This window comes from Lonchura striata, chromosome 27 (genome assembly GCF_046129695.1).
Source record: "Lonchura striata isolate bLonStr1 chromosome 27, bLonStr1.mat, whole genome shotgun sequence".
NCBI lineage: Eukaryota > Metazoa > Chordata > Aves > Passeriformes > Estrildidae > Lonchura > Lonchura striata.
Window position 1 is genome coordinate 8,437,217 of NC_134629.1, and position 27,825 is coordinate 8,465,041.

Sequence of the window (27,825 nt, forward strand, 5' to 3'; positions counted from 1 at the left end):
CCCTCCTCGGTGCCACCCGAGTGTCCCCAACCCCCCCGGTGTCACCCGAGTGTCCCCAAACTCCCCCCGGTGTCACCGAGTGTCCCCAACCCTCCTCGGTGCCACCCGAGTGTCCCCAATCCCCCCCCGGTGTCACCGAGTGTCCCCAAACCCTCCTCGGTGCCACCCGAGTGTCCCCAACCCTCCTCGGTACCACACCAGTGTCCCCAAACTCCCCCCGGTGTCACCCCAGTGTCCCCAAACCCTCCTCGGTGCCACCCGAGTGTCCCCAACCCTCCTCGGTGCCACCCAAATGTCCCGGTGACACCCAGGTGTCCCCAAGCCCCTCCCCTGTCACTGTGGTGTCCCCACCCAGGCCCTGTGTGTGACCCCAGTGCCACCCCCGCTGTCCCCAACACCCCCCGGGTGTCCCCAGTGCCACCCCCGCTGTCCCCAACACCCCCCGGGTGTCCCCAGTGCCACCCCGTTGTCCCCTCCGGGTCCCCTTTGTCCCCGCCTGCAGTGCCGAGCTGCCACCACCAGGGGGCACCGCCGGGGCACCGGGGGGCAGCACCGAGGGGACACTGAGGCATACTGGGGACACTGGGGACACTGGGGGACACTGGGGACACTGGGGCATACTGGGGACACTGAGGCATACTGGGGACACTGGGCCAGGCTGGGGACAGTGGGCTGGGGACATTGGGGACACTGGGCCATACTGGGGACACTGAGGCATACTGGGGACACTGGGGGACACTGAGGCATACTGGGGACACTGGGGGACACTGGGGCATACTGGGGACACTGGGGACACTGAGGCATACTGGGGACACTGGGCCTCACTGGGGGACACTAAGTCATACTGGGGACACTGGGGACACTGAGGCATACTGGGGGACACTGGGGACACTGGGGGACACTAAGTCATACTGGGGACACTGGGCCAGGCTGGGGACAGTGGGCTGGGGACACTGAGGGGACACTGGGCCTCACTGGGGACATCCAGCCATAGTGGTGACACCGTGCTGGAGACACTGGGCCTTGCTGGTGACCCTGTGCAGGTGACACTGAGGTGACACCAGGCTGTACTGGTGACACTGAGGTGACCCCAGGCCGTGCTGAGGTGACACTGAGGTGACCCCAGGCTGTACTGGTGACACTGAGGTGACCCCAGGCCATGCTGAGGTGACACTGAGGTGACCCCAGGCTGTACTGGTGACACTGAGGTGACCCCAGGCCATGCTGAGGTGACACTGAGGTGACCCCAGGCCGTGCCGGTGACCCCGTGCCGGTGACGCCGGTGTCCCCAGCCCCAGCAGGTGACAGCTCTGAAAAGTGACCGTTTATTGGAAGCAAACCCGGGGGGTGGGGACAACACGGGGACAGAGGGGACACCCCGGGGGGGCCCCACTAAAAACACCGACGTTAAAAAACACCAAAATGCGGGGACACCCCGGATGTGGCCCGGGGACGGCTGGGGACACCCAGGGGAGACCTCAGGGACACCCAGGGACACCCTGGGGAGACCTCGGGGACACCCAGGGACACCCAGGGACACCCTGGGACACCCTGGGAACACCCAGGGACACCCAGGGGACACCCCAGGGACATCCAAGGACACCCTAGGGAGACCCAGGGACACCCCAGGGACACCCCACGGACATCCAAGGACACCCTAGGGAGACCCAGGGACACCCCAGGGACATCCAAGGACACCCAGGGACACCTGGGGACACCCCAGGGACACCCTGGGACACCCTAGGGAGACCCAGGGACACCCCAGGGACACCCCACGGACATCCAAGGACACCCTAGGGAGACCCAGGGACACCCCAGGGACATCCAAGGACACCCAGGGACACCTGGGGACACCCCAGGGACATCCAAGGACACCCAGGGACACCTGGGGACACCCGGGGATGGCTGGGGACACCCAGGGCCACCCCGGGCCGGGGCTCAGCTGCGGGGCGGGTCCCGCTCCTTGGGCTCGCTGTCCTCGGGGTACGCGTGCCACGTCAAGCGCTCCTCGTAGAAGGCGATGACGATCTGGGGACAGCGCAGGTTGGCCTCCTTGGCCAGCACCAGGTCAGCCTCGTCCGTGTCCTTCCTGCGGGGACATGGGGACAGAATGGGGACACGGGGACAGGCTGGGGACACGGGGACAGGCTGGGGACATGGGGACAGAATGGGGACATGGGGACAGGCTGGGGACACGGGGATGGACTGGGGACACGGGGACACAACGGGTCAGGGGACAGGCTGGGGACACGGGGACAGGCTGGGGACACGGGGACACAACGGGTCAGGGGACAGGCTGGGGACATGGGGACAGGCTGGGGACACAGGGACGGACTGAGGACATGGGGACACAACGGGTCAGGGGACAGGCTGGGGACACGGGGACAGGCTGGGGACACGGGGACACAACGGGTCAGGGGACAGGCTGGGGACACGGGGACGGACTGGGGACACAAATTGGGGACACAAGCGGGGGACATGAACTGGGGGACAAGGACAACCTGGGGACACAAACTGGGGGACACAAACACGAACTGAGGCACAAACGGGGGACACAAACAGGAACTGGGGACACAAACAGGAAGTGGGGGTCCCGGGGGTCCCGGGGCCAGCGCGGCGCTGGCCTCACCACTTCATGAGGAACATGAGGTCCCCGCAGGAGTCGGTGGCCCCGATGATCTTCTCGGGCTCCAGCCCCCGCTCGAAGCCGCGGGCGATGTCATTGCTCTGCGGGTTTGGGGGAAAATGGGTCGATTTCGGGGAAAAAGGAGATGGTTTTAGGGAAAAATGGGATTTTGGGGGGAGGAGAGGCCAGGGAAGGGTCCCCAGTGGTGGCACCGAGGGATGGCCCCGTGCCTGGGCCCTGTCCCCTTCCCTGGTGGCCACTCCAGGAGTTCCCATGGAGAGGACACTGGGTGCCACTGTCCCCAGTCCTTGTCCCCATCCCTGTGTCCCCATCCCCTCCTGGTGTCCCTGTGCCCATTGCTTGGTCCCTTGTCCTCATCCCTCAATTCCCATTCTCTTCCTGTGTCCCTGTCCCCTCCCGGTGTCCCTGTCCCCATCTCTGAATTCCCACCCCCATCCTGGTGTCCCTGACCCCGTTGCTTGGTCCCTTGTCCCCATCTCTGAATTCCCACCCTCATTCTTGTGACCCTGTCCCCATCCTGGTGTCCCCATCCCCATCCTGGTGTCCCTGTCCCCTCCTGGTGTCCCTGTCCTCCTCCCGGTGTCCCTGTCCCCTCCCGGTGTCCCTGTCCCCTCCTGGTGTCCCTGTCCCCATCCTGGTGTCTCCATCCCCATCCTGGTGTCTCCATCCCCATCCTGGTGTCCCTGTCCCCTCCTGGTGTCCCTGTCCCCTCCTGGTGTCCCTGTCCCCTCCCGGTGTCCCTGTCCCCTCCTGGTGTCCCTGTCCCCATCCTGGTGTCTCCATCCCCATCCTGGTGTCCCTGTCCCCCTCCCGGTGTCCCTGTCCCCTCCTGGTGTCCCTGTCCCCATCCTGGTGTCCCCATCCCCATCCTGGTGTCCCTGTCCCCTCCCGGTGTCCCTGTCCCCATCCCCTCCTGGTGTCCCCGTCCCCATCCCGGTGTCCCCATCCCCTCTTGGTGTCCCCATCTCCTCCCGATGTCTTTGTCCCCATCCTTGTATCCCCTCCCAGTGTCGCTGTCCCCATCCCCATGTCCCCATCCCCTCCTGTCCCCAGCTGTCCCCGGTGTCCCCGGTGTCCCGTGTCTCACCTCTCTCTTCTTCTTGGCCCTGCCGTCCTCGCTGCCGGGCAGCCCCTTGCGCTTGGCGCCCTCGGGGCGCTCCCGGGGCCGCGTCCCCTCGCTGTCCCTCATGTCCCTCATGTCCCTCATCCTGCGGTCCTTGCGCAGGAACTGCGAGATCAGCTCGGGGCAGTCCAGGTTCTTCTCGGGCTCCCACGTGTTGTGCTCCCTGGGGACACCCAGGGGACAGGGGACATGGTCAGGGGACATGGCAGGGGACACCCAGGGACACCGTCAGGGGACACAGCAGGGGACAGGGGACAGGGTCAGGGGACACCCAGGGACACAGTCTGGGGACAGGGGACACGGCAGGGGACACCCAAGGATACCCAGGGACACCGTCAGGGCACGGGGGACATGGCAGGGGACAGGGGACACTGTCAGGGGACATGGCAGGGGACAGGGGACATGGTCAGGGGACACCCAGGGACACGGTCAGGGGACAGGGGACACCCAGGGGATACCCAGCGACACCCAGGGTACAGGGGACACCAAGGGGACATGGTCAGGGGACAGGGGATACCCGGGGACACCCAGGGACACAGAGGGGACACGGTCAGGGGACACCCAGGGTGTTGTGTCCCCTGTCCCTGCTGTGTCCCTGCTGTCCCCGTCACTCACTCGGAGAAGCCCTTCCACTTGAGCAGGTACTCGGCCTGGCCCCTCACCACGCGCCGGTCCAGCACCTTCTCCACCACATACTCCTCCTCCTCCCCCGAGGACGAGCTGTCGGCGGCCCGGCGGCTCCTCCTGCCCATAGCGCAGCCACCGCTCTGGGGACAGGGACAGGGACAGTGACAGGAGTGTCACCGTGGCTCAGGGAATGTCACCGTGGGACGTGGCACTGCCCTGCTCCTCCTGCCCATGGCGCAGCCACCGCTCTGGGGACAGGGACAGTGACAGGAGTGTCACCATGGCTCAGGGAATGTCACCATGGGACGTGGCACTGCCCTGCTCCTCCTGCCCATGGCACAGCCACCGCTCTGGGGACAGGGACAGGGACAGTGACAGGAGTGTCACCATGGCTCAGGGAATGTCACCATGGGACGTGGCACTGCCCTGCTCCTCCTGCCCATGGCACAGCCACCGCTCTGGGGACAGGGACAGGGGACAGTGTCACCATGAGTGTCACCATGGCTCAGGGAATGTCACCATGGGACGTGGCACTGCTCCGGCAGCTCCTCCTGCCCATAGCGCAGCCACCGCTCTGGGGACAGGGACAGGGACAGTGACAGGAGTGTCACCATGGGTCAGGGAATGTCACCGTGGGACGTGGCACTGCCCTGCTCCTCCTGCCCATAGCGCAGCCACCGCTCTGGGGACAGGGACAGTGTCACCATGAGTGTCACCATGGGTCAGGGAATGTCACCATGGGACGTGGCACTGCTCCGGCAGCTCCTCCTGCCCATGGCGCAGCCACCGCTCTGGGGACAGGGACAGGGACAGTGACAGGAGTGTCACCGTGGCTCAGGGAATGTCACCGTGGGACGTGACACTGCCCTGCTCCTCCTGCCCATAGCGCAGCCACCGCTCTGGGGACAGGGACAGTGTCACCATGAGTGTCACCATGGGACGTGGCACTGCTCCGGCGGCTCCTCCTGCCCATGGCGCAGCCACCGCTCTGGGGACAGGGACAGTGTCACCATGGGTCAGGGAATGTCACCATGGGACGTGGCACTGCCCTGCTCCTCCTGCCCATGGCGCAGCCACCGCTCTGGGGACAGGGACAGGGACAGGAGTGTCACCATGGGTCAGAGAGTGTCACCATGGGTCAGGGAATGTCACCGTGGGACGTGGCACTGCCCTGCTCCTCCTGCCCATAGCGCAGCCACCGCTCTGGGGACAGGGACAGGGATGTCACCAGGGCACAGGGATTGTCACCATGGGTCAGGGAATGTCACACAGGGCCCCTCCTGCCACTGCTCTGGGGGCACGGATAGGAATGTCACCAGATTTGGGGACACCTGGGGATCCCCAGGAGGGATTTCGGGACATCCTGGGGATCCCCAAAAGGGATTTGGGGTAATTTTGGGATCCCTAAGAGGGATCTGGGATCATTTTGGATCCCACAAAAGGGATTTGGGATCATTTTGGGAGCCCCAAGAGGGATCTGAGGTCATTTCGGGATCCCCAAGAGGGATTTGGGATAATTTTGGGTCCCACAAAAGGGATTTGGGGTAATCCCCAAGAGGGATTTAAATTATTTTGGGATCCCCAAGAGTGATTTGGGGTTCCTTTGGGACCCCAAAAGAAATTTGGGGTAATTTTGGGATCCCCAAGAGGGATTTGGGATAATTTAGGGACGCCCAAAAGGGATCTGGGGTAATTTTGGGATCCCCAAAAGGGATCTGGGGTAATTTTGGGATCCCCAAGAGGGATCTGGGGTCACCTCAGGATCCTCAAAGTGAGACCCCAAGGGGGAGGCACAGGAGGGGCTGATTCCTAAAAACCCAGCGGGGATTTAGGCACAAAGAAACGTGATTTGGGCTAAAATCTCCTAAAAAAAAAAACAACGCAAAACCCAGAGAATTCAGGCAGAGCGAAACGGAATTTGGAATAAATCCCCAAAAACTGAAGGGGGATTTGGGAGCAGAGAAATGGAATTTGGGCTAAACCCCTTAAAAATCAAGATTAAAAAAAAGAAAAAAAAAAAAAAAGACGCTTTAAAAGCCCTCAAATCTGTTTTTTCTCCCCCCTTAGGGCAGGATTTGAGCGGATTTCTCCCTTTACACACAGCCCGAGGGGAATCCCTCGCTCCCGGCCGGAATTTCCTGCCGGGCTCCCGGCGGGGTTCCGGGCGGGCTCCTGAGGGAGAAGGCGCCGCTTTGGGTGGGAAAAGGCCAATTTTGGGAAAATCCGCGCCCGGGAATGCTGCGGGAACAAAGGGAGGGCGGCACGCGGAGGCCCGGGAGCGCCTGGCCGGGGCCGAGGCCGCGGCTGTGAGGGGAAAGCCGCCGCTGCGGGGCGGGGCGCGACGCCCCGAGGGCCCAGGCCGCGGTTTTGGGGTGAAAAGCCGCAGATTTGGGCTCGGAGCGCCCCGAGCTGAGGGGCCCGGCCGCCGGGCCTGGGGGCGGGGCCAGCAGCGCGCCGCCGCACGCCATTGGTCAGAGCCGCCGCGCGCCGCGCCCTGATTGGCAGCGCGCCCCACCGCGCGCCGCGGCCCCGCCGCGCGACTATTGGGCGGCGGAACCGTCACTCCGAGCGCCGCCCCGCCTGCCCTGCGCCGCTATAGGTCAGCGCGCCTGTCACTCGGCTCGCCGCCCCGCCTCCCGCTCGCTGCTATTCAACACCGCGCCCGCCACTCCCCGCGAGGCCCCGCCTCCCGCCCGCACCCATTGGCCGCCGCGCCTGCCCGTCACGGCGGCGGGCCCGCCCCCGCGCTGCCGCCCGTCCATCCGCCGCCCGCCGCCGGCGCTACCTGCGCGGAGAGCGGCTCCGGCGCGGGCCCGTCCGCCGCGGTCTGGCCGCCCCTCCGAGCCGCCGCCGCTCCGCGCTCCGCCCGCCAAAACCGCCCGCAGCGCGCAGGCGCCGCCGGCGGCGCTCCGCGCATGCGTCCGCCCGCCTTTTCCCCCCCCTCTCCCCAAAGCCCACCGCGATGGGCGCATGCGCTGCCGCGGCCGCACCTTGGGGCCGGCGGGCGGGCGGCCTCTGCTCGCCGCCGCCGCCGGGAGTCGCCGCCGCCTCCCCGCTCTGCGCCCGCCGCGCCGCGCTCGCCGAGCTGCGCTGGGCCCGCCGCCGCCGGCGCTGATGGACGGCCGCGCCCGCCAATGGGCACCGTCCCCCCGCTCTCCCAGCCAATGAGCGCCTGGCGAGGGGCGGGCCCTGTTTCTTTCCAACCAACCAGCGGCGCGCCGGGGAGTCTCCGGGCCGGAGCGGGAAAAGCCACGCGGGGCGTGTCGGCAGCGCTTCTCCCCAATCCCCGCGGCGCAGGGGCGGGACGTTTCGGCGCGCAGCCAATCAGCGGCGGCGCGGGGGGCGGAGCGCGGCGAGGCGGCCAATGGGGCGGCGGCGTTGTGAGGCGGCAGCCAATGGGCGGCGGCGCGGGGGCCGCGCGGGCGGCGGGGGCGGCGGGGTGAGGCGGCGGCGCTCGCGGCGCTCGGCCCCTTTCCGTGTCGGCCCTCGCAGAGGGAGCATCGCGCGCCGCCGCCACCGCCCCGCGCCGCCGCCATGGCCAAGGCCGAGGTCAGCAGCGGCGCCCGCCCCGCTCCCCGCCGATCCGCGCGCCCCGTTGTTTGTTTTTTTTTTTTTTTTTTTTGTTGTTTTTTTTTTTAACCCATCCCCGTTCCCTCCCCCCCGCCCCCGCCGCCGCCGCCGCCGCCTGGCGGGCCGCGGGACCTCACTGCGCCTGCGCGCGGCGCCCCCCCCTCATCCCCTCAGCCGCGCAGGCGCCATTGTGTGTGGGGGGGGTCACACACAGAGCCCCCCCTCCCCTCCCCCTTCCCCTCCCCCTTCCCCTCCCCTCCCCCCTCAGGTTCCATTTTTGGGGGGGGTCCCACAGAGCCCCTCCCCCCCCCCCCCCAAGGTCCATTTTCGGGGGGGGGTCCCACAGATTTCGCCCCCCTCAGGCGCATGCGCGACCCCCCCTCACCCCGCGCGCGCTCCCGCGGCCACGTGCGCGCGCTTTGTGTCACGGGGGGGGGGGGTCTCAGGAATAACGGGGGGGGGAAAGAAGGGGATGGGGGGGTGTTGGAATTTGGGCTTGAAATTAAAGCTGGGGGGGTGGGGGAGTTGGAGTTTAGGGTTGGGGGGGGCAAAATTAGGGGAGGGGGGTCAGGAATAGGGGCTGGGGGCGCTGAGGGGGCTGAGGGTGCTGGTAGGCCCCAAAATTTGGGGTTGGGGGTGTTGGAATTTGGGGTGTGGGGCCTTTGTGGGGTTTAATATTAAAACTGGGGGGGTGGGGGGTCGGAATAGGGCTGGGGGCCCTGAAGGGGCTGGGGGCGGTGAGGGGGCTGGTAGGCCCCAAAAATGGGGGTTGAGGGAGAGATTTGGGGGCCTGGAGTTGGGATTTTGGGGTTGGGGGTGTTGGAATTGGGGATGTGGGGGCTTGGGGGGGTTTAAAATGAAAGCTGGGGGGTTTGGGGGGGTGGGGGGTCAGAAATAGGGGCTGGCGGCGGTGAGGGTGATGGTAGGCCCAAAAAATGGAGGTTGGGGGAGAGATTTGGGGGCCTGGGACATTGAGAAATTTGGGTTGGGGGGGTTTGGGGGTCTGGTGGCCCCCCCAGATGGGAACTGGGGATGCTCAAGGTTCAGGTGGCCCCAAAAATTGGGGATGGGGGAGGTCAGGGAGGGTCCCCAGGGGGCTGGGGGGGGATTTGTTGGGGGTGGGTTTGGGGTGTCAGGAGCTGCTTGGGAGGGGAGGGTCCCAGTTGGGTTTTTTTGGGGTCCCAGGGGCGATTTGGGGGTGTCAGGATCTCTCTGGAGCTTTGGGGGGACATTTTGGGGTGTGAGGGGGAGTTCAGGAGGGATTTTGGGATGGGACGGGGGTCCCAAGAGGGATTTTGGGGTGTGAGGAGCACTGGAGGGGTCCCATTAGGGATTTTGGGTTGTCAGTCCCCCCGGGAGCTGGGTGAGGGGGTTTTGAGGGGGTTTTGGGGTTCCCCAGCCTCCCCAGAGCTGGGTGAGGAGGTTTTGGGGGTCCTCATCCCCCAACAGGAACTGTGTGAGGGGGTTTCGGGGTGTCAGGCCCCTGTGAGCTGAGTGTGGGGGTTTTGGGGGTGTTTTAGGGGGGATTTTTGGGGTGTTTTAAGGGGTGTTTTAAGGAGTGTTTTAGGGAAGGTTTAGGGGGTGTTTTAGGGGGGATTTTTGGGGTGTTGTAAGGGGTGTTTTGGGGGTGTTTTAGGGGGAGTTTTAGGGGGGATTTGGGAGTGTTTTAAGGGGTGTTTTAGGGGAGGTTTAGGGGGTGTTTTAGGGGGGATTTTGGGGGTGTTTAGGGGGTATTTGGGCTTCCCACCCCCTCCGTGGGGTTCCGGGGTGCCCTGAGCCCGTCCCCCCGCAGTCCCCGAAGGAGCCGGAGCAGCTCCGGAAGCTTTTCATCGGGGGCCTGAGCTTCGAGACCACGGACGAGAGCCTGCGCAGCCACTTCGAGCAGTGGGGCACGCTCACCGACTGCGTGGTGAGGGGCAGGGGGCCTGAAATGGGGCTGGGGGCCCTGGAAACGGCACTGACTGCAGGAAAAACGGGGCTGGGGGCCCTGAAATGGGGCTGCGGGCCCTGGAAACGGCACTGACAGCAGGAAAAACGGGGCTGGGGGCCGTCTGAAATGGGGCTGGGGGCCTGAAATGGGGCTGGGGGCCCTGGAAACGGCACTGAGAGCAGGAAAATGGGGCTGGGGGCCCTGGAAACGGCACTGAGAGCAGGAAAATGGGGCTGGGGGCCCTGGAAATGGCACTGAGAGCAGGAAAAACAGGGCTGGGGGCCGTCTGAAATGGGGCTGGGGGCCTGAAATGGGGCTGGGGGCCCTGGAAACAGCACTGAGAGCTGGAAAATGGGGCTGGGGGCCCTGGAAACGGCACTGAGAGCAAAAAAATGGGGCTGGGGGCCTCTGAAATGGTGCTGGGGGCCCTGGAAACAGCACTGAGAACAGGAAAATGGGGCTGGGGGCCTCTGAAATGGGGCTGGGGGCCCTGAAATGGGGCTGGGGGCCCTGGAAACGGCACTGAGAGCAGGAAAAACAGGGCTGGGGTCCCCAAAAATGGAGCTGAGGTCCCTGAAATGGGACTGAGATCTCCTGGAGTAGAGCTGGGGTCACTAAAAGGGCACTGTGATCCCTAAAACCAGCCCTGGGATCCCTGAAAATGGCCCTGAGACCCTTAAAAACGTCATGGGATCCCTAAAAATGGAGCTGGGATGACAAAAATGGCCCTGGGATCCTCAAATCCCTCCCTGGGGTCCCTGAAATCAGCCCTGGGACCCCAAAACCAGCCCTGGAGCACCAAAACCAACCCTGGGGCACCAAAACTGACCTGGGACCTTTAAAATCAGCCCTGGGACCCCAAAACCAGCCCTGGGGCACCAAAACTGATCTGGGACCTTTAAAATCAGCCCTGGGACCCCAAAACCAGCCCTGGGGCACCAAAACCGACCTGGGACCTTTAAAATCAGCCCTGGGACCCCAAAACCAGCCCTGGGGCACCAAAACTGACCTGGGACCTTTAAAATCAGCCCTGGGACCCCAAAACCAGCCCTGGGACCCCCTGAACCCAGGCCACCCTCTGGCACCTCCAGACTGCGCCCCTGGGTGCCACAGCCCCCCGAGTGTGTGTGACCCCTCACCTGTGTGTGCCACCTGTGTGTGTCACCTGTGTGTGTCACCTGTGTGTCCCTTTTTGTGTGCGTGACCTCCGTGTGACCCTTCACGTGTCACCTGTGTATTTCTTTGTGTGTGACGTGTGTGACCTTTCACCTGTCACTTGCATGTGTCCTCTCACCTGTGTGTGCCACATGTGTGTCCCTTTCTCTGTGTGTGACCTGTGTGTGACCCTTTGCGTGTGTGTGTTCTCACCTGTGTCACCTGCGTGTGTGTCCCGTGTGTCCCTTTCCCTGCGTATGATCCGTGTGTCACCTGTGTCACCTGTGTGTGTGTCCCGTGTGTCCCTTTCCCTGCGTATGATCCGTGTGTCACCTGTGTCACCTGCGTGTGTGTCCCGTGTGTCCCTGCCCTGTCCCCTGTGTCCCTGTCCCCAGGTGAGACAGGACCCCAGACACAAAACGCTCGTGGGCGTTTGGGTTTGTCACATCCCTGCCCGTGTCCCCGTGTCCCTGTGTCTGTCCTCGTGTCCCTGTGTCTGTCCCCTCAGTGTCCCCGTGTCCCCAGGTGATGCGGGACCCCAACACGAAGCGCTCGCGGGGCTTCGGCTTCGTCACCTACTCGTCGGTGGAGGAGGTGGACGCCGCCATGAACGCGCGGCCACACAAGGTGGACGGCAGGGTGGTGGAGCCCAAACGGGCCGTGTCCAGAGAGGTGAGGGACACTGGGGACACTGGGGACACTGAGGGGACACTGGGGGGACACTGGGGACATGGCAGGGTCACAGCAGGGTGGTGGAGCCCAAACGGGCCGTGTCCAGAGAGGTGAGGGACACTGGGGACACTGAGGGGACACTGGGGACACTGGGGACACTGAGGACACTGAGGGGACACTGGGGACATGGCAGGGTGGTGGAGCCCAAACGGGCCGTGTCCAGAGAGGTGAGGGACACTGGGGACACTGGGGACACTGAGGGGACACTGGGGACCCTGTGGACACTGGGGACACTGAGGGGACCCTGGGGACACTGGGGGGACACTGGGGACATGGCAGGGTCACGGCAGGGTGGTGGAGCCCAAACGGGCCGTGTCCCGAGAGGTGAGGGACACTGGGGACATTGGGGACACTGAGGGGACATTGGGGACAGGTGTGGTGGCTGTGCCAGGTGCTCCCAGCATTGACCCTGGGGACAGGGCTGGTGGCAGTGGCCAGGCCTGCTGCTCCCGGTGGTGTCCCCGGGGCAGCCCCGGTGGCCGTGTCCCCTGTCCCCACTGCCACCCCCGGCCCTGTCCCCTGTCCCGCTGCCACCCCTGGCTGTGTCCCCAGGACTCGCAGCGGCCCGGCGCGCACCTGACGGTGAAGAAGATCTTCGTGGGCGGCATCAAGGAGGACACGGAGGAGCACCACCTGCGCGAGTACTTCGGGCAGTACGGCAAGATCGAGGTCATCGAGATCATGACCGACCGCGGCAGCGGCAAGAAGCGCGGCTTCGCCTTCGTCACCTTCGACGACCACGACTCCGTCGACAAAATCGTCAGTGAGTGGCCCTGGGGACACCTGGGACACCTGGGGGGACAGCTGGGGATACCTGGGGACAGCTGGGGGGACAGCTGGGACACCTGGGGGGACAGCTGGGGATACCTGGGGGGACAGCTGGGGACACCTGGGGACAGCTGGGACACCTGGGGGGACAGCTGGGGATACCTGGGGACAGCTGGGGACAGCTGGGACACCTGGGGGGACAGCTGGGGATACCTGGGGACAGCCTGGGGACAGCTGGGACAGCTGGGGGGACAGCTGGGGACACCTGGGGACAGCTGGGACACCTGGGGGGACAGCTGGGGATACCTGGGGGGACAGCTGGGGACACCTGGGGACAGCTGGGACACCTGGGGGGACAGCTGGGGATACCTGGGGACACCTGGGGACAGCTGGGACACCTGGGGACAGCTGCAGGGGACAGCTGGGACACCTGGGGGGTGGCAATGTGGGGACACTAGGGAGTGACATTGCAGCTGGGGACACCTGGGGGTGACAGCCCAGCTGGGGACACCTGGGGACAGCCTGGGGACAGCTGAGGGGTGACATGCTGGCTGGGGACACCTGGGGGGTGACAGGCTGGCTGGGGACACTGGGGACACCTGGGGACATCTGGGGACAGCTGGTGGGGACAACTGGGACACCTGGGGGGTGGCAATGTGGGGACACTAGGGAGTGACATTGCAGCTGGGGACACCTGGGGGTGACAGCCTGGGGGTCACAGCCCAGCTGGGGACACTGGGGACACCTGGGGACAGCTGAGGGGTGACCGGCTGGCTGGGGACACTGGGGACACCTGGGGACAGCTGAGGGGTGACATGGTGGCTGGAGACACCTGGGGGGTGACCAGCTGGCTGGGGACAGCTTGAGGACAGTGTGGGGCAGTGACAGCCACCCTGGGGACAGCGTGGGGACGGTGTGGGGCAGTGACAGCCACCCTGGGGACAGCGTGGGGTGGGCGCCACCCCGGCCGGGCAGTGCCACCCGGTGAGCCCGCGTGTCCCCCGCAGTCCAGAAGTACCACACGGTGAACGGGCACAACTGCGAGGTGCGCAAGGCGCTGTCCAAGCAGGAGATGGCCAGCGCCTCGGCCGGCCAGCGAGGTGAGCCCCGGCCCGGCCCCGCCACGCCCCCCGTGCCCGCCGTGCCTGACGTCCCCGTGCCCCCCAGGCCGCAGCGGCTCCGGTAACTTCGGTGGCGGCGGCGGCCGCGGCGGCGGCTTCGGCGGCGGCGACAACTTCAACCGCGGCGGCAACTTCGGCGGCCGTGGTGAGTGGGGGACTGGGACGGGGATGGGGACAGCACCGGGACAGGGACAGCAGTGACCCCGGGGACAGGGACAGCACCGGGACAGGGACAGGGACAGCATGAGGACAGGGACAGCACCAGGAGCGGGGACACCACGGGGGACAGGGACAGCACCGGGACAGGGACAGCACCAGGAACAGGGACAGCAGTGACCCTGGGGACAGGGACAGCACCGGGACAGGGACAGGGAAAGCAGTGATGCCGGGGACAGGGACAGGACAGGGACAGGGACTGGGACAGCAGTGACCCCGGGGACAGGGACAGCACCGGGACAGGGACAGGGACAGCAGTGACCCTGGGGACAGGGACAGCACCGGGACAAGGACAGGGACAGCATGAGGGCAGGGACAGCACCGGGACAGGGACAGGGACAGCAGTGACCCCGGGGACAGGGACAGCGCCGGGACAGGGACAGGGACAGCACCGGGACAGGGACAGGGACAGCAGTGACCCTGGGGACAGGGACAACACCCGGGGACAGGGACAGCATGAGGACAGGGACAGCACCAGGAACAAGGACAGGGGACAACACTGGGCATGGGGACAGGGACAGCGTGAGGACAGGGACAGCGCCAGGAACAGGGACACCACAGGGGACAGGGACAGCACTGGGACAGGGACAGCACCAGGAACAGGGACAGGGGACAACACCGGGCATGGGGACAGGGACAGCACTAACCCCAGGGACAGGAACAGCGTGAGGACATGGACAGCACCGGGACAGGGACAGGGACAGCGTGAGGACAGGGACAGCACCAGGAACGGGGACAGGGACAGCACCAGGAGCGGGGACAGCACCGGGGACAGGGACAGCAGCGGTACAGGGACAGCACTGACCCCGGGCACCGGACCCTCCCTCACTGGCTGCCGCCGCTCCGCGTGCCCCGGGGCTCCGGTGCCCGTCCCTGGCGTGGCCCCGGCGCCGTTCGCTCTTTCCAGCCGGGTTTGGCGGTGCCGGATTTGGCAGATTTGGTGCCGACGGTAAGGCCAGGCCGGGCCCGAGCCCGGTGGCGCCGCCAGGACACCCGGCCCCGCCGGCCACAGCCGCCGGAGCTGGCCCCGCCGCGGCCCCCCGCCCCAAATCCTTTCTCCTCGTTTCTCCCGCAGGGTACGGCGGCGGCGGCGGCCCCGGCTACTCCGGGGGCAACCGCGGCTACGGCGGCAGCGGCTCCTACGACGGCTACAACAACGGCGGCGGCGGCTTCGGCGGCGGCAGCGGGGGCCGGCGGCCGGCGCGGGGCCCGGCGCTGGCCGTGCGCAACGGGCTGGGCGAGGCGGGCACAGGTGGCACCGGGCGGGGGGCACCGGGGGGTCTGGGGTCTCTGGGAGTCCGTCACGGGGGGGAAGGGGTCACCGTGGTTTGGGGTCTCTGGGTTTGGGGGGTTTGGGGTCTCTGGGGTTTGGGGGAAGGGGTCACCATGGTTTGGGGTCTCTGGGTTTGGGGTCTTTGGGAGTCCATCACGGGGGGGTTTGGGGTCTCTGGGTTGGGGGAAGGGGTCACTGGGGTCTGGGGTCCCTGGGATGAGAGCATGGGGGGTTTGGGGTCTCTGGGGTTTGGGGGAAGGGGTCACCATGGTTTGGGGTCTCTGGGTTTGGGGTCTTTGGGAGTCCATCACGGGGGGTTTGGGATCTCTGGGGTTTGGGGGAAGGGGTCACTGGGGTCTGGGGTCCCTGGGATGAGAGCATGGGGGGTTTGGGGTCTCTGGGTTTGGGGTCTTTGGGAGTCCATCACGGGGGGTTTGGGATCTCTGGGTTTGGGGGAAGGGGTCACCAGGAGCCGGGGTCTCTGGGTTTGGGGTCTCTGGGAATTCATCACGGGGGGTTTGGGGTCTCTGGATTGGGGGAAGGGGTCACCGGGGTCTGGGGTCCCTGGGATGAGAGCATGGGGGGTTTGGGGTCTCTGGGTTGGGGGAAGGGGTCACTGGGGTCTGGGGCTCTGGGTTTGGGGTCTTTGGGAGTCCATCACGGGGGGTTTGGGGTCTCTGGGTTTGGGGTCTTTGGGAGTCCATCACGGGGGGTCTGGGTCTCTGGGTTTGGGGTCTTTGGGAGTCCATCACGGGGGGTTTGGGATCTCTGGGTTTGGGGGAAGGGGTCACTGGGGTCTGGGGTCCCTGGGATGAGAGCACGGGGGGTTTGGGGTCTCTGGGTTTGGGGTCTTTGGGAGTCCATCACGGGGGGGTTTGGGGTCTCTGGGTTGGGGGAAGGGGTCACTGGGGTCTGGGGCTCTGGGTTTGGGGTCTTTGGGAGTCCATCACGGGGGGTTTGGGGTCTCTGGGTTGGGGGAAGGGGTCACTGGGGTCTGGGGCTCTGGGTTTGGGGTCTTTGGGAGTCCATCACGGGGGGGTTTGGGGTCTCTGGGTTTGGGGTCTTTGGGAGTCCATCACGGGGGGGTTTGGGATCTCTGGGTTTGGGGGAAGGGGTCACCAGGAGCCGGGGTCTCTAGGTTTGGGGTCTCTGGGAATTCATCACGGGGTGTTTGGGGTCTCTGGGGTTTGGGGGAAGGGGTCACTGGGGTCTGGGGTCTCTGGGGTTTGGGGTCTCTGGGAATCCATCATGGGTGGTCTGGGGTCACTGGGGTGGGATCACTGAGGGTTTGGGGTCTCTGGGAACCCATCCTGAAGACCATGGTGGGTTTGGGATCTGCTGACCCCAGAAGTCACGGCGGGTTTGGGATCTGCCGAGACCCACAGCGGGTTTGGGATCCCAGGGAACCCATCCTGAAGATCCCAGGGGTTTGGGATCTGCTGACCCCAGAGGTCACGGCAGGTTTGGGATCTGCTGAGACCCACAGCGGGTTTGGGATCCCAGGGAACCCATCCCGAAGATCCCAGGGGTTTGGGATCTGCTGAGACCCACAGCGGGTTTGGGATCCCAGGGAACCCATCCTGAAGATCCCAGGGGTTTGGGATCTGCTGACCCCAGAGGTCATGGCGGGTTTGGGATCTGCCGAGACCCACAGCAGGGTGGGTTTGGGATCCCAGGGAACCTATCCCGAAGATCCCAGGGGTTTGGGATCTGCCGAGACCCACAGCGGGTTTGGGATCCCAGGGAACCCATCCTGAAGATCCCAGGGGTTTGGGATCTGCTGACCCCAGGGGTCACGGTGGGTTTGGGATCCCAGTTAAAGCCCCCTGGGCTCTGCGCTCCCAGTTCAGAGCTCCCAGAGCCTCGGGGATCCCAAATCTGCCGATTCCCCAAGCACGGGGCCACCCCTGGGTGCTCCCTGTCCCTGCCAGCTCCGGGACTGTCCCCAGTGTCCCCCTGTCACCCCGCTGTCCCCCCTGACCCCGCTGTCCCCCCAGGCAGCAATTTCGGGGGCGGGGGCAGCTACAACGACTTCGGCAGCTACAACAACCAGGCCTCGAGCTTCGGGCCCATGAAGGGCGGCAGCTTCGGGGGGCGCAGCTCGGGGCCCTACGGCGGCGGTGAGTCCCCAAAAACCCCAAAAATCATCTAGGGAACCCCCAAAATATCCCAAATGTCCCGGGGGCAGCTTTGGGGGGGCGCAGCTCAGGGCCCTACGGTGGTGGTGAGTCCCAAAAAACCCCAAAAATCATCTAGGGAACCCCCAAAATATCCCAAATGTCCCGGGGGCAGCTTCGGGGGGCGCAGCTCGGGGCCCTATGGCAGTGGTGAGTCCCAAAAACCTCCAAAAATCACCTGGGGAACCCCCAAAACCCCCCTGGGAACCCCAAAATATCCCAAATGTCCCGGGGGCAGCTTTGGGGGGGCGCAGCTCGGGGCCCTACGGTGGTGGTGAGTCCCAAAAACCTCCAAAAATCATCTAGGGAACCCCCAAAACCCCCCTGGGAACCCCAAAATATCCCAAATGTCCCGGGGGCAGCTTCGGGGGGCGCAGCTCGGGGCCCTACGGTGGCGGTGAGTCCCCAAAAACCCCAAAAATCACCTGGGGAACCCCAAAATATCCCAAATGTCCCGGGGGCAGCTTCGGGGGGTGCAGCTCGGGGCCCTACGGCGGCGGTGAGTCCCCAAAAACCCCAAAAATCACCTGGGGAACCCCCAAAATATCCCAAATGTCCCGGGGGCAGCTTCGGGGGGCGCAGCTCGGGGCCCTACGGCGGTGGTGAGTCCCCAAAAACCCCAAAAATCACCTGGGGAACCCCCAAAACCCCCCTGGGAACCCCAAAATATCCCAAATGTCCCGGGGGCAGCTTCGGGGGGCGCAGCTCGGGGCCCTATGGCAGCGGTGAGTCCCCAAAAATCACCCGGGGAGCCCCAAAATATCCTGGGGAACCTCAAAAACCACATTGAGGACCCCAAAAATCACCTTGGGGGAGCTTAATTTGTATTGGGGCGGCCTTAAAATAACCTGGGGGGGGCTCAAAATGTGCTGGGAGGACCCCAAAACAAACTGGGGCGATCCCAGAATGTCCTGGCAGGGCTCTGGGGTCACTGGGGGTCCCCAAATGTCCCCCCCCGATTTTTGGGTGTCCCTGAATCCCCTCCTGGTTCCACAGGCGGCTACGGCAGCTCCAGCGGCGGCGGCAGCTACGGAGGAGGGAGGAGGTTTTAACGGCCAGGTGAGGGGAAAAACGGGGGGAAAGGAGGGGAAAATGGGGGAAAAAACAGGGAAAAAAGGTGGGGAAAGTTGGGAGAAAATAGGGAAAAAAGGTGGGGAAAATTTGGGAAAAGGGGGAGAAAAATATGGGAAAAAAGGTGGGGGAAATAAGGGAAAAATATGGGGAAAAGGTGGGGAAAATATGAGAAAATCTTGGGAAAAAATTGGGGGAAAATGGGGAAAATATGGGAAAATGGGGAAAATATGGGGAAATGGGGAGAAAATATGGGGAAAATATGGGAAAGAATGTGGGAAAAAATGGGAAGATAATTGGGAGAAGAAATTATGAATTGGTCAGGGAGAAGGGAGAGGAAAATAAAACGATGGGAGGGATTTCAGGCAGAAAAGTGGGAAAACAGGAAAAAAAAGGTTGGGAAAAGATGAAGTGGGAGGGATGAAGGGAAGGGTTGGGGAAAATGGAAAAAAAGGGGGAAAAGAAGATTGGGGGAAAAAAAGAAAAGAGGGAAGCGAGAAAAGGTTGGAAAGGAGAAAAAGCTGGGAAGAGATGGAGGAAATGGTTAAAATTGGGAGATAAAGTGATGGAAAATGGGGAAATAACAGGAAAAGGTGGAAAAAGGATGGGAATGAAGGGAAAGGGGAGGTGGGAATTGCAGCGGGGCTGGGGCTGGGATCGGGCAGGGTCATGGGGATCGGGGCAGGGATGGGAATGGGAATGGGATGGGATGGGAATGGGATTGGAGCAGGAATGAGAATGGGATCTGGGATGGAAATGGGAATGGGGCAGGGATGGGAATGGGATTGGAGCAGGAATGAGAATGGGATCTGGGATGGAAATGGAGCTGGGATTGGGGCTGGGAATGGGAGTGGGGCAGGGATGGGAATGGGATCTGGGATGGAAATGGGAATGGGGCAGGGATGGGAATGGGATCTGGGATGGGATTTGGGAATGGGATGGGAATGGGGCAGGATTGGGGCAGGGATGGGAATGGGATCTGGGCAGGGATTGGGGTTGGGAATGGGGCCAGGATTGGGGCAGGGATGGGAATGGGAATGGGGCTGGGAATGGGAATGGGATTGGAGCAGGAATGAGAATGGGATTGGAGCAGGAATGAGAATGGGATCTGGGATGGAAATGGAGCTGGGATTGGGGCTGGGAATGGGAGTGGGGCAGGGATGGGAATGGGAATGGGATGGGATTTGGCAATGGGATCTGGGATGGGATTTGGGAATGGGATGGGAATTTGGCAGGATTGGGGCAAAGATTGGGGCAGGGATGGGAATGGGATCTGGGCAGGGATTGGGGTTGGGAATGGGGCCAGGATTGGGGCAGGGATGGGAATGGGAATGGGATGGAAATGGAGCTGGGATTGGGGCTGGGACTGCCGCTGGGTTTGGGGCTGGGATGGGAATGGGATCTGGGATGGGAATGGGATCTGGGATGGGAATGGGATCTGGGCAGGGATTTGGGCCAGGATTGGGGCTTGGACTGGAGCTGGGTTTGGGGCTGGGATGGGAATGGGATCTGGGATGGGAATGGGATCTGGGCAGGGATTTGGGCCAGGATTGGGGCTGGGACTGGAGCTGGGTTTGGGGCTCTGCCCCTCCTGGAGCCCCCAACACCGGAGCTGCTCCTGATCCCAATCCCAGTGCTGATCCCAGCCCCGATCCTGACTGCCCCAATCCTGATCCCAGCGCTGACCCTGCCCCAATCCCGAACCCAATCCTGACCCCGATCCTGCCCCAGTCCCGATCCCAAAATCCCAATCCTGATCCCAGTGCTGACCCTGCCCCAATCCCGAACCCAATCCTGACCCCGATCCTGCCCTGAGCCCAATCCCAAAATCCCAATCCTGATCCCAGTGCTGACCCTGCCCAATCCTGATCCCAATCCTGACCCCGATCCTGCCCCAATCCCAATCCCAAAATCCCAATCCCAAAATCCCAATCCTGATCCCAGTGCTGACCCTGCCCAATCCTGATCCCAATCCTGACCCCGATCCTGCCCTGAGCCCAATCCCAAAATCCCAATCCCAAAATCCCAATCCTGATCCCAGTGCTAACCCTGCCCCAATCCTGATCCCAATCCTGACCCCGATCCTGCCCTGAGCCCAATCCCAAAATCCCAATCCCAAAATCCCAATCCTGATCCCAGTGCTAACCCTGCCCCAATCCTGATCCCAATCCTGACCCCGATCCTGCCCTGAGCCCAATCCCAAAATCCCAATCCCAAAATCCCAATCCTGATCCCAGTGCTGACCCTGCCCCAATCCCGAACCCAATCCTGACCCCGATCCTGCCCCGATCCCAATCCCAAAATCCCAACCCCGATCCCGGCGCTGACCCTGCCCCGATCCCAATCCCAAAATCCCAATCCCAAAATCCCGATCCCGGTGCTGACCCTGCCCCTCTGTCCCGCAGGAGCCGGAGCTGGGCGGGAGCCGGGGCAGCCCCAGGAGCCGGAGCCGGAGCTGGGCCGGGAGAGCCCCGGGACCCCCCTGGGAACCTCTGGGGACCACCCGGGACCCCCCTGGATCCCCCAGGACCCTCTGGGGACCCCCCAGGATCCCCCCTGGGACCCCCCAGGATCCCCCGGGATTCCCCTGGGACCCTCTGGGGACCCCCCGGGATCCCCCCGGGACCCCTCTGGATCCCCCAGGACCCTCTGGGGACCTCCCAGGATCCCCCCGGGACCCCCCGGGATTCCCCTGGGACCCTCTGGGGACCCCTGGGATCCCCCCGGGATTCCCCCCGGGACCTCCGGGAATCCCCCGGGACCCCCGGGGCCGGGTCCCCCCGTAGTTCCCGAGCGGAGCGGCCGGAACCCCCCCGTGTCCTGTACCCCCCCCCCTCAATAAATGTCTCTTGGGTTTTTTTTTTAATTGGTTTTTATCATCATTGTTAATTTCAGAGCTGGGGGTGGCTGCTTCCTCCTGATTGGTCACCGCAGCTGTCAGTCACAGCCTGGCTCCGCCCCACCTGACTGTCGTGTCCCCAGGTGTCCCAAAGTGTCCCCAAAGTGTCCCCTGGGTGTCCCTGAGTGTCCCCAGGTGTCCCTGAGTGTCCCCAGGGTGTCCGCAGATGTCCCCAGGGTGTCCCTGGGTATCCCAGGGTGTCCTAGAATGTCCCCAGGGTGTCCCCAGGTGTCCCAAAGTGTCCCCAAAGTGTCCCCTGGGTGTCCCTGGGTATCCCAGGGTGTCCCTGAGTATCCCCAGGGTGTCCCTGGGTATCCCAGGGTGTCCCTGAATGTCCCCAGGGTGTCCCCAGGTGTCCCAAAGTGTCCCCAAAGTGTCCCCTGGGTGTCCCTGAATGTCCCCAGGGTGTCCCACCCCCCCCCATCACTGATTGCCACCTTCCCCTTTTGAAGGAGCCCTCGGAGGTGAGCCTGGCGACACTCTGGGGACACTTTGGGGACACCCTGGGGACACTCAGGGACACCCTGGGACACCCTGGGGACACTCAGGGACACCCTGGGGACACCTGGGGACACCCTGGGGACACCCTGGGGACACTGCAGGGACAGGGCTGGGGACGAAGCAGCCACGGAGGGGCCAGACACAACACCTGGCGGATGACACGGGGGTGCCACCGCTGTCCCCCAGAGTCCCCAGATGTCCCCAGCCCCTGGTGGGTGATACAGAGGTGCCACCCCTGTCCCCAAATGTCCCCAAGTGTCCTCAGCTGTCCCCAAGTGTCCCCCAATGTCCCCCGCTGTTCTCCAAACGGCCCCATTAATATCCCCAGATGTCCCCAAATGTCCCCAGTGGCCCCAAATGTCCCCAAATGTCCCCAAATGTCCCCAGATGTCCCCAAATGTCCCCAATGCCCCCATTAATCTCCCCAAATCTCCCCCCTGTCCCCGCCCCCCCCCCGTGACACGCTCCGGGCGCCATCAGCAGAACAGGCCCCACTTCCGGTCACGTGCGCGCCGAGCCAGCCAATCAGCCCAGCCCCGGTAAAGCGGTGACGTCAGCGCTTCCCCGGTCACTATGGCAACTGCGCCGCCCCCTCCGCTTCCGGCAGCGCCGTGCAGCCGTGATTGACAGCTAGATCGTCCAATCAACGCCTGTCTAGGGAAGCGCGGGAAAGACTGGTCCGCCCACCGCGCGGAAGCGCGCAGCGATTGGTGGGGTGGAGGAAGAATTGGACCAATCAGGCCGGCGGGGTGGGGCCAACGAGAGTGATTGGCAGGCGAGCAGCCAATCAGCGGCGGGCGCTCTTCCGGCTCCACGTCGGCAGCGGCGGAGGCAAAATGGAGACGCTGGTGCTGGTGAGGGACGGGGAAACTGAGGCACGGGCGAACTGGGAGTACTGAGGAGAAACTGAGGCACGGGAGGGACTGGGGGGCCTGGTGGGAAACTGAGGCACGGGGGGGACTGGGGGGACTGAGGCACGGGGGGAACTGAGGGTACTGAGGGGAAACTGAGGCATGGGGGGGACTGGGAGTACTGAGGGGAAACTGAGGCACGGGGGGGACTGGGGGGCCTGGTGGGAAACTGAGGCACGGGGGGAACTGAGGGTACTGAGGGGAAACTGAGGCACGGGGGGACTGGGAGTACTGAGGGGAAACTGAGGCACGGGGGAACTGGGAGTACTGAGGAGAAACTGAGGCACGGGGGGAACTGGGGTACTGAGGGGAAACTGAAGCACGGGGGGAACTGGGGGGGTTCAGTCCAACACTGGGCAGTGACACTGGGGACAGTTTGGGGACAATTTGGGGACAGTTTGGCAGAGTTTGGGTGCCCGGGCCGGGGTTCTGTCCTACACTGGGCTGTGGCTCTGGGGACAGTTTTGGGGACAGGTTGGCACGGTTTGGCACAGGTTGGCACGATTTGGGCACTCAGGCCGGGGTTCTGTCCTACACTGGGCTGTGGCTCTGGGCAGTCAGTGCATCACAGAACTTGGTCCTGGGCACCCCCGGCACCGCGGGACCCGCTGGGACAGCGACAGGGAGGGGACAGAGGGACAGGGACAGAGGGACAGGGACAGACAGACAGGGGACAGGGACACAGGGACAGGGACACAGGGACAGGGACGGGGGGCACAGGCCGTGGGGACAGGGATGGGGAGGACATGGTGACAGTGACCCCAGCACAGGCTCGCCCGCTGTCCCTGTCCCGGGGGTGGCACTGTCCCTGTCCCTGTCCCCAGGGGTGTGGTGGCACTGTCCTTGTCCCTGTCCTGTCCCGTCCCCAGGAGCCGTCCCTGTACACGGTCAAGGCCATCATCATCCTCGACAACGACGGCGAGCGGCTCTTCGCAAAGGTGGGGACACTGGGACACCCAGGGGACACCCAGGGGGGATATTGGGGACACTCAGGGGACACTGGGGACAGCCAGGGGACACCTTGGGGACAGGGGCACAGTGCCCTGAGGGGGATGCGGCTCTGGGCAAGGGCCAGGGTGGGTGGCACGGGTGTCAAGGGGTGGCCGATGTCCCTGATGATGTCCCCGTGTCCGTGTCCCCATGTCCCCGATGATGTCCCCATGTCTGTGTCCCCATGTCCCCGATGATGTCCCCATGTCCCCATGACGTCCCGTGTCTGTGTCCCAGTACTACGATGACACGTACCCCAGCGTGAAGGAGCAGCGCGCCTTCGAGAAGAACATCTTCAACAAGACCCACCGCAGTGACAGTGAGTGACACCGAGGGGACACTGAGGGGACACTGAGTGACACAGGGGTGGCACGGGGGTGACACGGGGTCACAGGGACACAGGACATCTTCAGCAAGACCCACCGCAGTGACAGTGAGTGACACGGGGACACTGAGGGGACACTGAGTGACACGGGGGTGGCACTGTGTGACACAGGGGTGGCACAGGTGACACGCAGGTGACAGTGTGGCTGTCCCCAGGTGAGATCGCGCTGCTGGACGGGCTGACCGTGGTGTACAAGAGCAGCATCGACCTGTACTGCTGCGTCATCGGGAGTGCCACCCAGAACGAGGTGGGACACGGGGACACGGGGACATGGGGGGGACATGGGGGGACAGAGCAGGACAGAGCGGGGACACTGCTGGGACACCGTGGGGACTCTGCAGGGGCACGAGGACACCCAGGGCTGCTGGGGGACCCCAGGTGGATTGTGACCCCGCTGTCCCCTCTGTGTCCCCATGTGACCCCGCTGTCCCCTCTTTGTCCCCTCTGTCCCCTCTGTGTCCCCTCCGTGTCCCCTCTGTCCCCAGCTGATGCTGACGGCCGTGCTGAACTGCCTGTTCGACTCGCTGAGTCAAATGCTGAGGTAGGGACACACTGGGGACACCTGGGGACGCCTGGGACACACCTGGGGACACCTGGGGACACCTGGGACACACCTGGGGACACCTGGGACACCTGGGGACACTCCTGGGGACAGTTCTGTGGGGTGTCCCCGATGTCCCTGTGGGGTATCCGTGATGTCCCCATGTCCCCATATCTCTCTGTCCCCATGTCCCCAATGTCCCCTGTCCCTGTCCCTGTCTCAGGAAGAACGTGGAGCGCCGGGCGCTGCTGGACAACATGGAGGGGCTGTTCCTGGCCGTGGACGAGATCGTGGATGGAGGGTGGGTCCCTGTCCTTGTCCCTGCCACTGCCACTGTCACTGTCACCTCCCTGTCCCTGTCCCTGCCACTGTCACCTCCCCTGTCACCTCGCTGGGACTGTTCACTGCCACTGTCACCTCCTGGGGACTGTCACCTACCTGGGATTGTCACCTCCCTGGGACTGTCACTGTCACCCTGGGACTGGCACTGCCACCCCGGGCTCTGTCCCCGCAGTGCTGAGGTGTCCCTGTCCCCTCTGTCCCTGTCCTGTCCCATCCCTGTCCTGTCCCATCCCTGTCCCCGTCCCTGTCCCATTCCTGTCCTGTCCCATCCCTGTCCCTGTCCCATCCCTGTCCCTGTCCCATCCCTGTCCCCGTCCCTGTCCCATCCCTGTCCTGTCCCATCCCTGTCCCTGTCCCATCCCTGTCCCTGTCCCATCCGTGTCCCCGTCCCTGTCCCATTCCTGTCCTGTCCCATCCCTGTCCCTGTCCTGTCCCTGTCCCCATCCCCATCCCCATCCCTGTCCTGTCCCATCCCTGTCCTGTCCCATCCCTGTCCCCGTCCCTGTCCCATTCCTGTCCTGTCCCATCCCTGTCCCTGTCCCATCCCTGTCCCTGTCCCATCCCTGTCCCTGTCCCATCCGTGTCCCCGTCCCTGTCCCATTCCTGTCCTGTCCCATCCCTGTCCCTGTCCTGTCCCTGTCCCCATCCCCATCCCCATCCCTGTCCTGTCCCATCCCTGTCCCTGTCCCATCCCTGTCCCATTCCTGTCCTGTCCCTGTCCCCGTCCCTGTCCCATCCCTGTCCCTGTCCCATCCCTGTCCCTGTCCCATCCCTGTCCCTGTCCCATCCCTGTCCCCATCCCTGTCCCATTCCTGTCCTGTCCCTGTCCTGTCCTGTCCCTGTCCTGTCCCTGTCCCATCCCTGTCCTGTCCCATCCCTGTCCTGTCCCATCCCTGTCCCTGTCCCATCCCTGTCCTGTCCCATCCCTGTCCCCGTCCCTGTCCTGTCCCATCCCTGTCCCTGTCCCATCCCTGTCCTGTCCCATTCCTGTCCTGTCCCTGTCCTGTCCCATCCCTGTCCCTGTCCTGTCCCTGTCCCTGTCCCCATCCCCATCCCTGTCCTGTCCCATCCCTGTCCCTGTCCCTGTCCTGTCCTGTCCCTGTCCTGTCCTGTCCCTGTCCCATCCCTGTCCCCGTCCCTGTCCCATCCCTGTCCTGTCCCATCCCTGTCCGTGTCCCCTCAGGGTCATCCTGGAGAGTGACCCCCAGCAGGTCGTGCACCGCGTGGCCGTGCGGGTACGGGGGATCTGGGGGGACTGGGGGGCTTTGGGAATTTTAGGGGGGATTGGGGAGAATTTGGGGGTTTGGGAGGGATTTGGTTTTTGGGGGGGATTTGAGTTTTTTTTTGGGGGGGATCTGGGATTTTTGTGGGGGATTGGGAGGGATTTCAGGGGCATTTCAGGGGAATTTAGGGGCATTTGGGGGTCTTGGGAGGGAGTTGGGGTTTTTAGGGGGGAGTTGGGGAGAATTTGGGGTTTTTGGGGGGATTTGGGGGCAGCTGAGGGGGAATCCTGGGTGCCCCCCCTGCTCCAGGCACCCACTGTCCCCTCCCTGTCCCCTCCCTGTCCCCACAGGGCGAGGACGTGCCCCTGACAGAGCAGACGGTGTCACAGGTAGGACCCCAAAAACCCCTTGGGACCCCCCAAAACTCCTGAGAGCCCCAAAAACCCCTTGGGATCCCCAAAAACCTCCTGGGATCCCCCCAAAAAAATCCTGAGAGTCCCAGAAACCCCTTGGGATCCTTAAAAGTCCCCCTGGGACCCCCCAAAAAAATCCTGAGAGCCCCAAAACCCTCCTGAGACCTCCCCAAAACCCCCTGGGACCCCTCCAGGATCCCACCCCCGACCCCTTTGGGCCCCCCAAACCCTTCCAGGGGTGTCCTTGGCCCCCCCAGGTGTCCCCCAGGTGTCCCCCCTGTCCCCAGGTGTCCCCAGCTGTCCCCCCCGTCTGTGTCCCCAGGTGCTGCAGGCGGCGAAGGAGCAGATCAAGTGGACGCTGCTGCGTTAGGGGGACCCCCGGGACCCCCCAAAAACCCCCTGGGACCCCTCCAGGGCACCACCGACCTCTTTGGGCCCCCCCAGACCCTTCCAGGGGTGTCCTTGGCCCCCCCAGGTGTCCCCAGGTGTCCCCGTCTGTGTCCCCAGGTGCTGCAGGCGGCGAAGGAGCAAATCAAGTGGTCGCTGCTGCGTTAGGGGGACCCCCCAAAACCTCCTGGGACCCCCCAAAAACCTCCTGGGACCCCCCCAGGACCTCCCAAAAATCTCCTGGGAACCCCGAAAACCTCCTGGGAGCCACCAGGAAGCACCCAGGAGCCCCCAACAACTCCTGGGACCCCCCCAAAACCTTGTGGGAACCCCCGGGACCCCCCAAAACCCCCCCGGGATGGCCCAGGACCCCCCAAAACCTCCTGGGACCCCACAAAACCCCCTTGAGAGCCCCCCAAAACCTCCTGGGACCCACCCGGGATCCCCCAAAACTCCCCGGGACCCCCCCGTGCCCCCCAACACGCCGCTGCCCCCCCAGTCCCGTGTGCTGCCTCCTCTGTGCCTGCGCCGCCCCGGGAGGGGTTTGGGGGGATTTTTGGGGGATTTTTGGGGGGGTTCCGAGGGATTTTGGGGGCTCTGGGGGGATTTAGGGTTTCGCCCTCCCCCTTCAACAAGGGGGTGTCCCTCAGGGACCACCCTGAGGACCCCAAAACCTCCCCGGGACCCCTCTGGGGACCCCAAAATCCACCCAGGACCCCCCTGGGGACCCCAAAATCCTCCCCGGGACCCTCCTGGGGACCCCAAAATCTACCCAGGACCCCCCTGGGGACCCCAAAATCCTCCCCGGGACCCCTCTGGGGAC

General features: G+C 64.3%; 3 protein-coding genes across 11 annotated transcripts; 2 read left to right on the forward strand and 1 right to left on the reverse strand.

Annotated features, from left to right (window-relative positions):
• Positions 1-1,311: 1,311 nt before the first annotated feature.
• Positions 1,312-7,460, reverse strand: CBX5 (chromobox 5). Of its 3 annotated transcripts, none has more exons than XM_077788684.1 (5): positions 7,388-7,460; positions 4,386-4,537; positions 3,735-3,933; positions 2,633-2,727; positions 1,312-2,089 (listed from the first exon to the last, which is right to left on the reverse strand). In XM_077788684.1, the coding sequence occupies exons 2-5, from the start codon at positions 4,520-4,522 to the stop codon at positions 1,939-1,941; spliced, it is 582 nt and encodes a 193-aa protein (XP_077644810.1). In that variant the 5' UTR covers positions 4,523-4,537; positions 7,388-7,460; the 3' UTR covers positions 1,312-1,938. The 3 variants fall into 3 exon arrangements, with proteins under 3 accessions (XP_077644810.1, XP_077644808.1, XP_077644809.1); XM_077788682.1 differs by having other exon boundaries at positions 2,630-2,727; XM_077788683.1 differs by lacking the exon at positions 7,388-7,460 and adding an exon at positions 7,183-7,267 and having other exon boundaries at positions 2,630-2,727.
• Positions 7,461-7,846: 386 nt separating this feature from the next.
• HNRNPA1 (heterogeneous nuclear ribonucleoprotein A1) lies at positions 7,847-20,880 on the forward strand. 2 transcript variants are annotated; one of them, XM_021546978.2, is made up of 11 exons: positions 7,847-7,946; positions 9,760-9,876; positions 11,578-11,724; positions 12,337-12,547; positions 13,560-13,652; positions 13,720-13,846; positions 14,795-14,838; positions 14,965-15,141; positions 17,160-17,282; positions 18,336-18,398; positions 20,816-20,880. In XM_021546978.2, the coding sequence occupies exons 1-10, from the start codon at positions 7,932-7,934 to the stop codon at positions 18,389-18,391; spliced, it is 1,110 nt and encodes a 369-aa protein (XP_021402653.1). In that variant the 5' UTR covers positions 7,847-7,931; the 3' UTR covers positions 18,392-18,398; positions 20,816-20,880. The 2 variants fall into 2 exon arrangements, with proteins under 2 accessions (XP_021402653.1, XP_021402652.1); XM_021546977.2 differs by lacking the exon at positions 14,795-14,838 and having other exon boundaries at positions 13,720-13,818; positions 20,816-20,877.
• A 1,718-nt stretch (positions 20,881-22,598) lies between these two features.
• On the forward strand, positions 22,599-27,500 carry COPZ1 (coat protein complex I subunit zeta 1). Of its 6 annotated transcripts, none has more exons than XM_021546991.2 (9): positions 22,599-22,664; positions 23,591-23,659; positions 23,949-24,030; positions 24,252-24,343; positions 24,582-24,637; positions 24,861-24,938; positions 26,163-26,214; positions 26,553-26,591; positions 26,938-27,500. In XM_021546991.2, the coding sequence occupies exons 1-9, from the start codon at positions 22,647-22,649 to the stop codon at positions 26,983-26,985; spliced, it is 534 nt and encodes a 177-aa protein (XP_021402666.1). In that variant the 5' UTR covers positions 22,599-22,646; the 3' UTR covers positions 26,986-27,500. The 6 variants fall into 6 exon arrangements, with proteins under 6 accessions (XP_021402666.1, XP_021402667.1, XP_021402664.1 ...); XM_021546992.2 differs by having other exon boundaries at positions 27,123-27,500; XM_021546989.3 differs by having other exon boundaries at positions 22,614-22,664; positions 23,546-23,659.
• Positions 27,501-27,825: the final 325 nt, after the last annotated feature.